General features: G+C 42.9%; 1 protein-coding gene across 2 annotated transcripts in view; it reads left to right on the forward strand.

Moving 5' to 3' along the window:
* The window catches only part of BSN (bassoon presynaptic cytomatrix protein), a 230275-nt gene that overhangs the window by 153737 nt on the left and 58429 nt on the right, over nucleotides 1-18109 (forward strand). For both annotated transcript variants that reach the window (XR_013262273.1, XM_077451559.1), the window contains exon 4: nucleotides 16482-17027. Coding sequence is in view for 1 of the 2 variants with exons in the window: in XM_077451559.1 (XP_077307685.1) it covers nucleotides 16482-17027 (546 nt within the window). In the remaining variant the exon portion in view is untranslated. The remainder of the gene's footprint in view (nucleotides 1-16481; nucleotides 17028-18109) is intronic.

An 18109-nucleotide genomic window follows, 5' to 3' on the forward strand; every position in this document is an offset into this window, starting at 1 on the left:
AGAAGGCTGATCCGATGCAGATGTACGATAGGTCCCATATACAGTAGGTATGAGACGATCTCATATAGATATAAGATGGATTCCATACAGATCCAAAACAGACCCGGATTCCATTCAGATAGATGTACAGTATCTTACAAAAGTAAGTACACCCCTCACATTTTTGTAAATAATTTCTTCTATCTTTTCATGTGACAACACTGAAGAAATGACACTTGTCTACAATGTAAAGTAGTGAGTGTACAGCTTGTATAACAGTGTAAATTTCCTGTCCCCTCAAAATAACTCCACACACAGCCATTAATGTCTAAACCGCTGGCAACAAAAGTTGCCAGCGGTTTAGACATCACCACTAATTGAAAATGTCCAAATTTGGCCCAAAGTGTAAATATTTTGTGTGGCCACCATTGTTTTCAAGCACTGACTTAACCCCCTTGGGCATGGAGTTCACCAGAGCTTCACAGGTCACCACTGGAGTCCTCTTCCCCTCCCCCATGATGATATCACGGAGCTGGTGGATGTTGGAGACCTTGCGCTCCTCCACCTTCTGTTTGAGGATATCCCACAGATGATCAATAGGGTTTAGGTCTGGAGACATGCTTGGCCAGTCCATCATCTTTGCCCTCAGCTTCTTTAGCAAGGCAGTGGTGGTGTTGGAGGTGTGTTTGGGGTGGTTATCATGTTGGAATACTGCCCTGCGGTCCAGTCTCTGAAGGGAGGGGATCATGCTCTGCTTCAGTATGTCACAGTACATGTTGGCATTCATGGTTCCCTCAATGATCTGTAGCCCCCAATGCCGGCAGCACTCATGCAGCCCCAGACCATGACACTCCCACCACCATGCTTGACTGTAGGCAAGACACACTTGTCTTTGTACTCCTCACCTGGTTGCCCCCACACACACTTGTCACCATCTGACACCAAATACGTTTATCTTGGTCTCATCAGACCACAGGACATGGTTCCAGTAATCCATGTCCTTAGTCTGCTTGTCTTCAGAAAACTGTTTGTGGTCTTTCTTGTGCATCATCTTTAGAAGAGGCTTCCTTCTGGGATGACAGCCATGCAGACCAATTTGATGCAGTGTGCGGTGTATAGTCTGAGCACTGTCAGGCTGACCCTCCACCCCTTTAACCTCTGCAGCAATGCTGGCAGCACTCATATGTCTATTTCCCAAAGATAACCTCTGGATATGACGCTGAGCACGTGACCTCAACTTCTTTGGTGGACCATGGTGAGGCCTATTCTAAATGGAACCGGTCCTGTTATACGGCTGTATGGTCTTGGCCACCGTGCTGCAGCTCAGTTTCAGGTTCTTTGTAATCTTCTTATAGCCTAGGCCAGTGATGGTAAACCTTGGCACCCCAGGTGTTTTGGAACTACATTTCCCATGATGCTCATGCACTCTGTGTAGATGAGCATCATGGGAAATGTGGTTCCAAAACATCTGGGGTGTCAAGGTTCGCCATCACTGGCCTAGGCCATCTTTACATAGAGCAACAATTCTTTTTTTCAGATTCTCAGAGTTCTTTGCCATGAGGTGCCATGTTGAACTTCCAATGACCAGTAGGAGAGAGTGAGAGCGATAACAACAAATTTAGCACACCTGCTCCCCATTCACACCTGAGACCTTGTAACACTAACGAGTCACATGACACTGGGGAGGGAAAATGGCTAATTGGGCCCAATTTGGACATTTCAAGTGTACAATTACTACTTTACATTTACATTAATTTCTTCAGTGTTGTCACATGAAAAGATATAATAAAATATTTTAAAAAAATGTGAGGGGTGTACTCACTTTTGTGTGCTCTGCGGCCCCTGTAGGGAGTCCCATTGGTGAATGAAAGGGAAAAATCAAGCAACAAGTGAAAGAGGTCCCGTAATTCTGTGCTGGCCAAGAAGAAGTCAGACATGGGTGGAGTCGGGGACACCTGGCCAGCCTGGTCCAGCAGCTGGTGTTCCCAGAGCTCCTGCTGTCTGTGGTGTGTAGATAAGACCGCAGCCAGGTAGCCTGTGTGTATTCCTAGGAATGGTCTTTGGTTTTATTAAGGGTGGAGCGTTATGGAGAAATACGAGGGATTGCAAGCCTGGAGAAAAGAAATCGATGGTAAATAGTTTGTGTTTCAAAAGAATAAATGAGAAAAGTTGAATGTCTAAATTAACCGCGGGTTTCAGTTGGTGTCAGTTAGCGGTTGGTCTTGTGTGCTGAGCCGCAGCTGTGGGGAAAGACGGCAGAAACGGCGACATCCATTCCCTCCTCACGTGTGCGCTAATTACAGCTCCATAGTGATTAATTAGGTTAATTGTTGATTCCCAGTGGGGAGGAGAGGTAATCATCCCCCCCCCCCCCCCCCCAATTTTCAGCACTGTTATTTGCTATTCACAAATCTGCAGAATATTTGTGCAGTCAGGTTGGGATTTTTTTTTCACACAGATCAATGAGCGGTCCCGTCATACTACAACGGCAGTACTGCCTAGCGCTATTTAAAGCTAGAAGGATGTAGTGCGGACTCAAGCGATGAAGCGATACAGAGATCTTCTATTTTATTGGATAGTTTATTGTCATGTAGACTGATGCATGATAGTGGATAACCCTATAACCCATCCCTATTACATTATACCACCATATAACCCTATAACCCATCCCTATTACATTATACCACCATATAACCCTATAACTCATCCCTATTACATTATACCACCATATAACCCTATAACTCATCCCTATTACATTATACCACCATATAACCCTATAACCCATCCCTATTACATTATACCACCATATAACCCTATAACTCATCCCTATTACATTATACCACCATATAACCCTATAACCCATCCCTATTACATTATACCACCATATAACCCTATAACCCATCCCTATTACATTATACCACCATATAACCCTATAACCCATCCCTATTACATTATACCACCATATAACCCTATAACTCATCCCTATTACATTATACCACCATATAACCCTATAACTCATCCCTATTACATTATACCACCATATAACCCTATAACCCATCCCTATTACATTATACCACCATATAACCCTATAACCCATCCCTATTACATTATACCACCATATAACCCTATAACTCATCCCTATTACATTATACCACCATATAACCCTATAACTCATCCCTATTACATTATACCACCATATAACCCTATAACCCATCCCTATTACATTATACCACCATATAACCCTATAACTCATCCCTATTACATTATACCACCATATAACCCTATAACCCATCCCTATTACATTATACCACCATATAACCCTATAACCCATCCCTATTACATTATACCACCATATAACCCTATAACCCATCCCTATTACATTATACCACCATATAACCCTATAACTCATCCCTATTACATTATACCACCATATAACCCTATAACTCATCCCTATTACATTATACCACCATATAACCCATCCCTATTACATTATACCACCATATAACCCTATAACTCATCCCTATTACATTATACCACCATATAACCCTATAACCCATCCCTATTACATTATACCACCATATAACCCATCCCTATTACATTATACCACCATATAACCCTATAACCCATCCCTATTACATTATACCACCATATAAACCTATATCTCAGCCCTAACCCATCATATTACTATATAAGCCTGTAACTCAACCCTATTATATTATACCTGTCATGCTACACATGCATTGTCTGTTTGTCTTTAATGTCTGATCAATGAGCGGTCCCGTCATACTACAATGGCGGTACTACCTGTCGCTATTTAAAGCTAGAAGGATGTAGTGCGGACTCAAGCGATGAAACGATACAGAGATCTTCTATATTATTGGATAGTTTATTGTCATGCAGACTGATGCAGGATAGTGGATAACTGTCTGCCAAGAGACTCTAAGTAAGCCCCTGTACACACGGTCGGAGATTTCCACAACCAAATCCGTCAGATTTTGCCCGTCGGATTTTGTCCGTCGGATCTTGTCCGAAACTGTTGCATATACACGGTCGGATAAAGTTGGCGAAAAATATGATCTTTCAGAACGTGATGACGTAATTTCGTTACGACAGGACTACATTCAGGCTAGTAGCCAATGGCTTTGATGTAGGAATTTGATCTGAGCATGCGTGGCACTTGGTCCGATCGGAAATTCTCTACACATGATCGGAGTATGTCCGATCGGCCCAGTTGGTCGGGAAATATTTCCAACATGTTGGAAAATTGGGTCCGACGGATATTCCGACGGAATCAGTCCGATGCATACCACACACAGTCGGATTATCCGACGACGCGGTCCGATAGGACACATTCCGACGGATTCTCTGACCGTGTGTACAAGAGCTAAAGCTATCTCAACCACAACTGCACAGTTAGAGAGATCAAACTTTTAGTGCTTAGAAGCAGAACAATACCACCATATAGCCCCCATATCCCAACCCTAATGCCGCGTACACACGACCGGACTTTTCGACGGACTAGGTTCGACGGTCTTCCCGACGGACTTTCGGCGGAGTTCCGACGGACATTCCGAATGAACAGACTTGGCCACACACAATCACACCAAAGTCCGACGGATTCGAACGTGTTGATGTACGACCGGACTAGAATAAGGAAGTTCATAGCCAGTAGCTGCCCTAGGGTCGGTTTTTGTCTGTCGGACCAGCATACACACGAGCGAATTTCTCCGGCGGAGTTCCGGCGAAAAAATGTGAAACATGTTCTATTTCTAAAGTCCGTCAGATTTTTGGACAGCAAAGGTCCGATGGAGCCCACACACGATCGAATTGTCCGACCGATTCGTCCCGTCTGACCTTTGCTGTCGAAAAAGTCCAGTCGCGTTTACGTGGCATAACACATCATATTAATATATAACCCTAACCCAACCTTATTCTGTCCCAACCCTATTATTTATATCTAAACCTATATCACAACCCTAAAAGATCATATTACTATATAACCCTACCCCAACTCTATTACATCATATTGCTATATACCAGTGATGGCGAACCTTGGCACCCCAGATGTTTTGGAACTACATTTCCCATGATGCTCAACTACACTGCAGAGTGCAGGAGCATCATGGGAAATGTAGTTCCAAAACATCTGGGGTGCCAAGGTTCGCCAACACTGCTATATACAGTTGTGCTCATAAGTTTACATACCCTGGCAGAATTTATGATTTCTTGGCCATATTTCAGAGAATAGGTGTGAGTGATTGGCCGGAGCCGTGATGACATCACTCCTGTGAATGTGCCTCTAACTGCACGGCTCCTGAAGAAACGGCACAAAGGGGCGCATGTGCCAACGTCATCAAACTGTGTGTAGAAGATATTTACAGTACCTACAGGTAAGCCTTATTATATGCTTACCTGTAGGTAAAAGTGGTGTAACAGGGTGTACAACCACTTTAAAGGCACAAACCAAAATATTGATTAAAAATATATACAAAGTTTATTACAAAATTAATTATTTTAAAAGGATAACAGACATTTTACAACTATTAAAAACCGTCTCATACAACATGCATGGACCTTATTGTTCAGAGTTGTCCCAATTTGGGTATATGTGCTTATAATCCAACTTTATGTCTGGACAGTATAGATAGTTCAGTGGATTACTGCTGCAAGCGCGGCGTGTTTCTTGGCCATAATCCACTTCATCGGGAGCTTATTAGTGGAACATGTACATATCTTCTAGATAAGGGGTGTCCAACTCAATTTCATCTCGGGCTGCAGCAGCATTATGGTCGTTCTCATAGGGCCAGTCCTATTTGTAGCCCCCCACCATCAAAAGTCATGAGTCCCCCATCTTCCCTTACATCGCAGTGCACCCCTGTACCTTATGCTGCTGCAGAGAAGTAGCTGGGGGTCAGAGATGGGAAGCAGAAAGTGCAGGGTCTGGAGCATAGGTGTGTGCAACCTGTTGCATTAGGGTGTGCACTCCAAAGCTCAAACACACGGTACCAAGCACTCACTGTGTTCATTCAGAAAGGGAAGGGGTCGGTAAATTAAAAATGTACTGCCATCTTCCCCTACTCATAATAAAACATCCCCCAGTGTGTGACCTGACCAAATCGGCAACTAGTGGGAAGTGGTAGAGAAGAGGAAGGAAGCCTTAAGTGCTGCGGGAGGGGGGGGAGCATGGGCAGTAGAGGGAATCTGCACTGCATGGAGTGATTAGGGTGAGCCCAGGCACACCTGGCGCACCCTGTGCGCATGCCTATGCTCTGGAGGAGGGCTGGAGTCTGCTAAATGCTGAGACCTGGAGGGGGGGGGGGGGCAGAGACAAGGGGAGGTGCTTGGAAATCCCCTCGGCATCCATTCGTCTTATTTATAGCTGACAAGATGGGCTATGTGGCTGCTGATTGGTCGGTGCTGCCCATGCGATTGCCCTGACGAATTAGAATGCTCCAAAACGTCCCTCCTGATGAGGGACGTTTTGCACATTCAGCTCAGGGTATTTCTCAGCCCAGAACTCCTAGGGCGGATATACCGGGGCTTAGAACAGAAGATTGCCACGGTCCAGGTCAGCGGGACCAGGGGGGCGAGGAGGGGGGTCCTGTGTAAGTTCACCTTACAGATTTTTCTGTAAAGGTGAACTTACCCTTTAAAGTGGATGTAAACCCTCACATATACACGGTGAACAGCCTCAGATCATACACAGAGATAAAACAAATCTCCCTACATAAGTTTATTATGTATATTATGTAGGGAGACATGTATTGCATGTATGTATGTATGATTACATGTATATCTGCTGTCTTCATTTTTCTAGACTCCTTAGAAAGTGCTGATCGTGTTACAAATCTTGTTTCCGCATTCAGCAGTAGGAGGGGAGTCCGGGCTTACACTGTGTGTGGGCTGATTGGAGGAAAGGCACACACACCACCCCACTCCACACAGACAGATGAACGAAGAAACTTGCAAAGCTGCAATCTGAATAGACAAGCTCTCTGCTAATCTATCTCAAAGTTCCCTCCCAGACACAAATTTCCAGCTGCTTTTACCCCGTGTGTCGCAGACCTTGCAAGAAGTTATCATGCTGATAACAGAGGAACGGAGCAGCAGAAACACACGGCACTCAGAGCTTTGGAGAGAGATAAGTAAACACTACAGATATATGTGCCCAGGTCAGATTTCATGAATGGGGTTTACAACCACTTGAACCTTATATAAATTCATCAAACCTTTTTGCCTCCGCCAGTACATGTGCGGCCCTACCCAGGGGCCACATAAACTGACAGAAATAGCAAGGCAGTAAAAAAGTCCAAAAAACTTAATTCATTTTTATTTTTTTTACTAATTTTATTTTTTTACCTGATATATTGTATCTTGTTCTAGATACTGTAACTTTAGATTGGTCCACAATTAATATCGTTAAAGGATATGTAAAGGTTTTTTTTTGTTTGTTTTTTTTTTAAAACATGTCATACTTACCTCCTCTGTGCAGTTGGTTTTACACAGAGTGGCCCCGATCCTCCTCTTCTGGTGTCCCTCAGCGGCGCTCCTGGCTCCTCCTCTTCTTGAGTGCCCCATTCCCTCGAGGCACCCAATGCGGGCACGCTCCCGTATCCTGCTGTTGCGCCCATTGACATAGACAGCAAGACTCGGCCCCGCCCCCCAGCTCCCACGTCATTGGATTTGATTGACAGCAGCGCTGCTATCAGTCTATCCAATCTGGACCTGAGACACCGGCTGGAGCTGGTGTGCTGGTCCCAGTCCCTGGAAATATCGGGTTCAGGTAAGTAAAAGGGGGGCTCTGCTGCATCACAGGAGGCTTTTCATCTTAATGCATAGACCCTTTAAGGGACCTTAAAATGAGAACAAAGTAAAATAAAATTTGACTTTTTGTGGAAGCCATTATGCAAAAGCATAAAGGTATCAAACTCTATAGGCAGTTAAATAAAGTTACCTACCCTTACTGGGTGCTTACATCCCATCTGCTTTTTAGTACTGAATGTTGGAAAGGCTCTACATCCTGGGAGAGCGTCCAACCGACACTATGGACCACACCATGGGCCACCCACTGATATATCCCCCTGATTGGCCGCCAATTACAGCCATCTGTGCCAGCTGGTCATCCACCATCACGTGCACGTCTGATCTGCAGCCGCCCACACCCTAAGTGGCTCACTAGATTGGCAAAAAGGTTGCCGCCATTGTGTATGCACGTGGACAAGGAGGGCTAGACGGGTGCCCGGCGTGTTGACGCCCACGCGCACTGCACAGCATGACAGGGAGAATACTCCCAAAAAATATGGCCGAGAGTGCGCAGGCGCGGCCCACCCCAGCCGCACCTGTGCACAACACTGCATGCCAGTAGGAAGTAGTGCCTTGCATTTTAAAAACCTAAGGCACCACTCCCTGGGTGCGATCACTATACGCAGAGCAAAATGTTGTTTTAGACTTAATAGTTGCCGTTTCTACAGTCAAAAGCAAATTCCTGGCTAAATACAAAGGTCCTTTTGAGTTCCTGGAGAATGTTGTCAAAGTAAACTAAAAGGCTAATTAGCCTGAAAAAAAGAAAACCCATAAAAAAATCTATCACATTAATCTTATAAACTCGTGGATCCCTGGTGGCCATGCCAACCCATCAAAAGGGAACGGTTTATTCAATACTAAATATAGAAACTTATCAGTGGCCCAAACAGTTAAGGCAGCCTTTCTCAAACTTTTTACCCCAGGGGAACCCTTAAAAAAAATTCAAGTCTCGGGGGAACCCCTGATAAAACCCATTCATTGGGGGTCAGTGGGAACAATGCCCCTTACTTTGGTGTTCAGTGAGAAGAATGCCCTTTTTTTTACAGTGGTGGTAAGAATGGCCTCCTTACCGAGAGTTAAAAAGATCATTGGTGTCATACCACTGGCTCCTCCAAGTGGCATTTGCTCAGATCTATGTAGGCACCCTCAAACAGGAGGTAAATCAGCCACAGCTCAAGGAACCCCTAGCCACCTCTGAAGGAACCCTAGGGTTCCACGGAACCCTGGTTGAGAATGGTTAAGGTAAAATAATTCCTTGTGAAGAAAGGGAGGTTGAGATTTTGCAAGGACTTCAGAAGATTGAACCAAGTTTGGAACTTGGTGTCGTTGGCTCCTCCAAGTGGCATTTGCTCAGATCTATGTAGGCACCATCAAACAGGAGGTAAATCAGCCACAGCTCAAGGAACCCCTAGCCACCTCTGAAGGAACCCTAGGGTTCCACGGAACCCTGGTTGAGAATGGTTAAGGTAAAATAATTCCTTGTGAAGAAAGGGAGGTTGAGACTTTGCAAGGACTTCAGAAGATTTAACCAAGTTTGGAACTTGGTGTCGTTGGCTCCTCCAAGTGGCATTTGCTCAGATCTATGTAGGCACCATCAAACAGGAGGTAAATCAGCCACAGCTCAAGGAAGCCCTAGCCACCTCTGAAGGAACCCTAGGGTTCCACGGAACTCTGGTTAAGAATGGCTGAGTTAAGGTAAAATAATTCCTTGTGAAGAAAGGGAGGTTGAGACTTTGCAAGGACTTCAGAAGATTTAACCAAGTTTGGAACTTGGTGTCGTTGGCTCCTCCAAGTGGCATTTGCTCAGATCTATGTAGGCACCATCAAACAGGAGGTAAATCAGCCACAGCTCAAGGAACCCCCTACCCACCTCTGAAAAACTTGGAAACCAAGTGTTTCCAAGTTTGATTCCAATATGTTTGTCAACCCCATGCCTCAGCTTGACAAACATATTGACATTGAAAGGCTGGGGAACGCAAGATATCTAACAAATTTAGATCTGACAAATGTCTACTGGTAGGTGCCTGAAAGTGTTAAGGAAAAGTCTGCGTTCTCCGAACCAGAGGGACCATGCCAGCATATGATGCTGCCTTTAGGTTGACTTGAGACTTCTGCATCATTCCAGAGAACGATTAATACGTTTTTAAGACCTCATCGCCAACATGCAGCAGCCTATTTAGAAGATTTAGTCCTTCACAGCTCTGAGATGCACCTGGTCATGTGTACAAGAATCAGGAAAGCAGGGCTAAGGGCAAATCCCCAAAAAAGTGCTCCATAGATTTGGAGGAAACAAAATACCTGGGTTATGTCATTGGCCAGGGCAATGAAACTGAAGCAATTCAAAAATGGTCCCATCCTATAAATAAATAATAAAAAAAACAGGTCAGAGCATTCCTGAGGATTCAAGCTATTATAGACATTTCATTGCCAATTTTGCTTCTATTGCAGCCTCTTTGATGGACCTCACCAAAAGGTAAAGGATCAGTGATAGTTAAATGGAGCCTAAGGCAGAAAGAACATTTCCGTCTTTGAAGCAAGCTCTTTGTGTGCGACCAGTGTTGGTGACTCCTGACTTTGCAAAAAGAATTTGTAGTACAGACTGATGCTCCTGATGTGGGAGTGAGCACAGCGCCAACCCATTATCAGAGGGAGAAGAGCATCCTGTGGTGTATCTGAGTCGGAAAAACCTAATGTACATGGGAGGAACTATGCAATTGTAGAAAAAGAATGCCTATCACGTTGGGTACTGGAAGACCTCAAGTATTACCTTTTTAAGAATTTAAGCTGGTTACTTATCATGCACCCCTCAAGTGAATGTATGAAAAAAAAAACGGAAAAAATAGCGGGGTGACCTGGTAGTTCTTGGCGCTTCAATCCTTCAAGTTTATGGTCTAACAACTGGTAAACCTCAGAGTAATGTAGATACCCTTTCATGGATCCATTGTCTCTCATTGACAGTTTCCCCACCGCAGTTACATGAGTAGGGAGGGGTATTCTTATCCAGGCCAGGTGTTGGTTCTACTGGCCTCCAATTGCAGCTACAGCTGTTGGCAGAGAGTAACAGGGAGTTGGCTGGGTCTAACGTCCAACAGATAGAGAGGTCCATTAAAATGTTTAGTTAGTACCTAACTGGCTAGGATTAAACCTAAACCCAAACCTTCATACACTATATAAATATATACCCACATAACTACCCTCATGCATTATATCACTATATATCCCATATGGCCATCACGGTGGCTTAGTGGTTAGAACCTGAAGCTCTGGTGTTCTTGGCTTGAATCCCTTCCAGGGCTTGCCTGGGTTTCCTCTGGGGTGGTCTAGTTCCCCCCCCCCCCCCCCCCCATACACCAAAGACATGCTGGTAGGTTCATTTGCTCCTGTCTAAATTGGCCAAAGTATGAGCATGTTAGATCGGACGAGCGGAATGTCCGACAGAAAAAGTCTGACATGTGTGGGCCTCATCTGACTTTTTTTCCTCGAAAATTCTGGCGGACCTTGAAATAGAACATGTTCTAAATATTTCTGACGGAACCAATTCCTATTGGGAAAACCGCTCGTCTGTACGCTGTTCCGACGGACCAAAAACGACGCATGCTCTGAAGCAAGTACCAGACGGAAGCTATTGGCTACTGGCTATTGAACTTCCTTTTTCTAGTCGTGTTGTACGTCACCGCGTTCTAGACGGTTGGACTTTGGTGTGATCGTGTGTACGCAAGACAGTTTTAGCGGAATTCCATCGGAAAAGCCTTCAGAGTTTATTCTGACGGGAAAACCGGTGCTGTGTACAGGGCACTGTGTAAGCTCCTTAAGGACAGGGACTAATGTGATATACTAGGGATGCAAATGGTCTCACAAAAGCTTCCGATACCGAAAACTGATACTTTGCGGTGTGATTTGCGTCAATAAAAAATGAATGGGCGTAAATCATACTGCAAAGAATCGAATGCGATCTGAACAGGAATGCGGTGTGTGATTACTGTTCCGAATCGCACGCGATTTTCCCCACTGCTCCTGTGTGTGTGTAAAGAAAGGGAAAGGTGCCATCTAGTGGGCAGTTTATTAAAAATGTTAGAACTCACAGTAACATATCTGGCCCAATGCCAAAATGCCAGGCTTCATGTACTTCATGCGTCTAGAAGTGTTTGAAAAAAAAAAATGTATTTATTTATTTTTGTCAAAATAGGCAAAAATGAAAAACGCCTGTAAACGAAACGCGGCTAAACACGAGTTGCCGCGTTTAGTCGCGTTTAGCCGCGTTTGGCGTTTGAAATGCAAGACACAGCTTCTGAATGCATTTTTTTGGGGGTTCCAAAAAAAGCCTCTAAACACGTCTGCATAGAAATGACTATAAATGACCCCCTTTACATGTACTGATAAGATAACATAGAGGAGGGTTTAGGAGCAGTCAAAAAAAAAAATGCCCAACTGCTCCTTAACATCTGTTTACCAGCAGCAGTGTACATGAGGCCTCATAGGTGTCCCGGTCCCGCCGATGATAGCAAATCACAGCCTCTGGAGGTGCTCACAGGGCTGGAGGAGATGTAGAGGCGTTCCGCCCCCCCCCCCCCCCCCATATGACGAAGAGATTTTGCATTTGGCCAGATATGTACTGTGCGTTCTAACATTTTTAATAAATTGCCCACTAGATGGCGCTTTTCCGTTTCTATACTTTCTGGGGGTAATTGCCTGCAATTCGGACAGAATTCGCACCACATTCCTGTTTAAATGGCATGCGGTTCTTTGCAGTGAGATTTGCAGCATTTTTTTTTTTTTCTCGTATTGACGCAAAACGCACCACAAAGTATCGGTACTCGGTATTGGGGAAGTATCGGTACTCGTAAATTAATTCCCCAACCCTATTAAGTTATATAACTAGATAACCCCTTTTACCCAAACCCCATAGTTGTTTAAACCCGTTCCTCCATGCTTAGCATTTTCTCTGCGCTGTATGTTCCCGTAGACGGGCAATGACTGTGAGATCTTTAGCTCCTTTAGCCTACGTTCATACTGACTGTGGGAATGAAATGGGGCAAACTCAGCTGAACTCGCCCCATTTCATTCCCGCTTGTCAGTCCCGACTTCAGGGGGCAAATTCTGAGATATCTGTGCGGGTTCCTGTACAGATGTCTATGGAAGTTGCACCCAAAAGTCACCAAAAGTAGTACAGAAACTACTTTTGGGAATCGGCGCGGTGCCACGAATGCGGCGTCTCACACGATTTGAACAGTGCCATTGCCGCCGATTTGGCATCCAATATGAACCAGGGCTAAAGCGAAGTTCCAGCAGGACCCAAGTTTTTTTTTTTTTAAGTCAGCAACTACAAAAAGTGTATCTTCTGACTTTTAATAAACACGCCCTCACCTGTCCCACCGTCCAGCGATGTGGCCACCCGTAGCCTCTGTTCCCTCCCCCGGCCTGTCCGCGGCGCCGACATTGGAAGTGTGGGCACCCGGCTGTGACTGCTTGCGGCTTCACAGCCAGGGTGCGCACTGAGCATGCGTGAGACACACTGCGCGTCCCATATTTGCGGGCAATCATTGGGACCTGTGATGTGTCCCAGAAGATTGAAGGGAGGGAGGTTGAGAGGAGGAGTCGCCTAGGCGGCGTGGGCGGAAGTGGGAGCTGGGTACCTGTCAAAAACTAGGTACAGCTCCCCGCCCCCCCCAAAAAAAATTACATGCCAAATGTGGCATGCCAGGGGGTCAGTATACCTTAAAGCGGAAATTCCACTTTTGGGTGGAACTCCGCTTTAACAAGACTGGTTTGAGGACAACTCCGACTCTTCAACCACTAGACATGTGCACTGCCGACAAATTTGTTCATTTTTGTTCCATTCATTTATTTTTTATTTTTTTCCATTCATTATGATTGAAATTCGAAGATTCAGAAATTCGAAAATACAGAAATTCGAAAATTTGAAAATCCAAAATAATAACTAACTAATAATAACTAACTATTAAATTATAGGTATTGGAATTTCCTTTCAAATTTGGCTGTAACAAATACAAATTTATCTGAAGTTATGACTTATCCAAAATAACAAATGCCACATCTAAACGAATGGATCATAATGAATTAATAATAATAATAATACATTTTTTACATTATTATTATTATCTATTATTATTAATTAGTTCCATTAGTTTCGATTTGCCATTCATTATTTTGGATAATTCGGAACTGCAGATAAGTTTGTATTCATTAGGTTCACTAACAGCCAATTTTGAAAGGAAATTCCAATACCTATAATTTAATAGCTATTATTATTAGTTATTATTTCAGATTTTAGAATTTTCGGGATTTTCATTCTTTTGAATTTTCGGATTTTCATTCTTATTTTTGAATTTCTGAATTTTCAAATTTCCGAATTTTCAAATTTCCAAATTTGTAAATTTTGAATTTCCGAATTTTCTAATTTCCAAATTTGTAAATTTTGAATTTATGAATTTTCAAATTTCCAAATATTCCAAATATTGGAATTTCCTTTCAAATTTGGCTGTAACAAATACAAATTTATCTGAAGTTATGACTTATCCAAAATAACAAATGCCACATCTAAACGAATGGATCATAATGAATTAATAATAATAATAATACATTTTTTACATTATTATTATTATCTATTATTATTAATTAGTTCCATTAGTTTCGATTTGCCATTCATTATTTGGGATAATTCGTAACTGCAGATAAGTTTGTATCCATTAGGTTCCCTAACAGCCAATTTTGAAAGGAAATTCCAATACCTATAATTTAATAGCTATTATTATTAGTTATTATTTCAGATTTTAGAATTTTCTGGATTTTCATTCTTTTGAATTTTCGGATTTTCATTCTTATTTTTGAATTTCCGAATTTTCAAATTTCCGAATTTTCAAATTTCCAAATTTGTAAATTTTGAATTTCCGAATTTTCTAATTTCCAAATTTGTAAATTTTGAATTTCTGAATTTTCAAATTTCCAAATATTCCAAATATTGGAATTTCCTTTCAAATTTGGCTGTAACAAATACAAATTTATCTGAAGTTATGACTTATCCAAAATAACAAATGCCACATCTAAACGAATGGATCATAATGAATTAATAATAATAATACATTTTTTTATATTATTATTATTATCTATTATTATTAATTAGTTCCATTAGTTTCAATTTGGCATTTATTATTTGGGATAATTTGTAACTGCAGATAAGTTTGTATTCATTAAGTTCACTAACAGCCAATTTTGAAAGGAAATTCCAATACCTATAATTTAATAGCTATTATTATTAGTTATTATTTCAGATTTTAGAATTTTCGGGATTTTCATTCTTTTGAATTTTCGGATTTTCATTCTTATTTTTGAATTTCCGAATTTTCTCATTTCCGAATTTTTGCATTTTCAAATTTCCGAATTTTCAAATTTCCGAATTTTCAAATTTCCAAATTTGTAAATTTTGAATTTCCGAATTTTCAAATTTCCAAATATTCCAAATATTGGAATTTCCTTTCAAATTTGGCTGTAACAAATACAAATTTATCCGAAGTCATGACATCCAAAATAACAAATGCCACATCTAAACGAATGGATCATAATGAATTATTATTATTAATAATAATAATACTTTTTAAAAAAATATGATTATTATCTATTATTATTAATTTGTTACATTCCATTCGTTTAGATGTGGCATTCATTATTTCGGATAATTCGTAACTTCAGATACATTTGTATTCATTAAGTTCGCTAACAACCAAATTTGAAAGGAAATTCCAATACCTATGATTTAATAATTATTATTATTAGTTATTATTTCAGATTTTTGGATTTTCGTTCTTTTTGAATTTTTGGATTTTCATTCTTATTTTCAGATTTTTGAATTTCCGATTTTTCTCATTTCCAAATTTGCAAACTTTTGAATTTTCAAATGTCCACATTTTAGAATTTTCGAAAATTTGAATTTTTGAATTTTCCAAAATTTAGAATTTTAAATTTCCAAATTTTAGTTTTCGGTAAAAATTTGTTAAACGTGTTTTCGTTAATTCAGATATTTCCAAATTAACGGATTTGTCGAATTTCATCGAAAAACAAAAGCGAACCGTGCTTGGGGGGGGCCACCTCTTCCATGTGGTTCCGGGTACAGTACACTTAACCATCCCCCGGGACACAGTTTTGGAGCAAACCAGAAGAGGGTAAACCGTGGTCAGACATGTTTAAAAAAACTTTTAGTGTGGATGCACCCTTAGGGCCGGTTCACACAGGGGGCGATGCGAGGCGACACTGACTTGCCTCGCCGCGACCTCAGCGGCTACTTGCAAATGACTTCTGTATAGAAGTCAATGCAAGTCGCCCCGAGGTCGCCCGAAAGTAGTACAGAAATCTTTTTTCTGAGTCGGAGCGACTCGAGTCGCTCCTCTTAGAACGGTTCCATTGTACAGAACGGGGGGCGACTTGTCAGGTCGCGGCGAGGCAAGTCGTGTCGCCTCGCATCGCCCCCCCCTGTGTGAACCGGCCCTTAGTCTTAATCCTGACCAGTACTCCAGCAATTTTGTCACAAAGGATAGTTTTTGGGAATGGTCAACCATCTTCTTGTAGATGAAAGCCGGTTGAAAGAGTTTGAAATTGCCTTAGAACCCGCCATTTTTTATGGCCATCATAATTCTGATTCTGAGTTGCAATTCTGCTCCCTAACCACATTTTTTTTGTATTTACAGAAAAATGATTGGTTATGCCTGAACTGCCAAACTCAAAGGCTATTAGAGGGAAGCTTAGGAGATGTTCCACCTCCTCTCTTACCACCATCCAAGCAAGGTTCACCACGGCACCAGCCAGGAGTTACCCCCACAGCATCTCCCAAGCATCTTCCAGGAGCAATATCGACAGGTTCACCAAGGCACCAGCCAGCACCGGGCCAGACTGCATCCCCTCTACACCAGAAAACCGGACCCACCGCATCTCCCCAACATCAAGTAGGCACGGCAAGCCAGCAGAAGCCTGTCCCGGGACATCTTCCCGAATCAATACAGGACAAGCGAGTTTCTCAACTCAGCCAACTCAAGGGTTCGGAACACATTAAAACCCAACCCAGGACTGACGAGAAAAAAGCCCCCGAGGACACTTTGCAACACAGAACTCCTGCAGATTCACAAAAGGTGTCAAAGCAGACGGTGCCAAAGAGTAAAAGTGTAAGCGGCAAAAAAGAAGCCATTTCCAGGAATGGGAAGTCATCATCTGAAATTCAGAAAGTCAAAGATCAAGAGGTGAGATTGAGTTCCAGTAATGTAAAACCTATGCGGCCGTCTTGTCATTTGTTGCATATCTAAACACGGGAAGAAAAATGTGTACTAGTCCTTAGATGTAGTGGCTGCTGGACTACAGAACTCCCCCCCTTCTCAGTGCCGGGACAAGGTCATCTAGGACAGGGGTTCTCAACCTCGGTCCTCAAGTACCCCCAACAGGCCATGTTTGGGGAATTTCTCTAAGATAAAATTGCTGTCCAAAATACCAAGCCATTGACTCGCACCTGTGCAAGATAAAGGAAAACCTGAAAACATGGCCTGTTGGGGGTACTTGAGGACCGAGGTTGAGAACCACTGATCTAGGGCAAACAGGCCAAAGTGCCCCCCCCCCACCTGATGTATAAGCATTATGTGTCAGCAAACCCCCCCCCCCACCTGATGTATAAGCATTATGTGTCAGCAAACCCCCCCCCCACAAAAACACTAAGCAGTAATCTGCATGCTTACCCCATAAGCATAAATCCCCCCTTCTCCCGGTAGAAATCCGCACCCCTGCTGAAATACCCTCCCCCAAAAAATTTACCCCTCTTGGCACAAATCCTCTACCCCTAAAATTTCTCTTTCTTGTACACATCTTCTACCCCTACTTCAAATCCCTCCCTCCCTCCCAACACAAATTCCTCCCAACCCCCCCCCCCCCCCTCCTAGCACAGATCCCCCCCCATACCCCCTCCTAAAACAATACTTACCCCCTGCTGAACCCCAAATTCCCCCTTTCAACACACTAAGCACTAATCTGCATGCGTACCCTCTAAGCATAAATCCCCCCTCCTCCCAGTACAAATCTGCCCGCTGCTAAAGCCCCCCCCCCCCCCCCCCCCCAAAAAAACAAATTCACCCCTCCTGGCACAAATCCTCTACCTCTAAAATTTCTCTTTCTTGTACACATCTTCTACCCCTACTTCAAATCCCCCCTTCTCCCAGTAGAAATCCGCACCCCTGCTGAAATACCCTCCCCCAAAAAATTCACCCCTCTTGGCAAAAATCCTCTACCCCTAAAATTTCTCTTCCTTGTACACATCTTCTACCCATACTTCAAATCC

Source organism: Lithobates pipiens, unplaced genomic scaffold (assembly GCF_037356315.1).
Source record: "Lithobates pipiens isolate NorthernLeopardFrog02 unplaced genomic scaffold, aLitPip1_a1.2 Scaffold_23, whole genome shotgun sequence".
Taxonomy (NCBI): domain Eukaryota; kingdom Metazoa; phylum Chordata; class Amphibia; order Anura; family Ranidae; genus Lithobates; species Lithobates pipiens.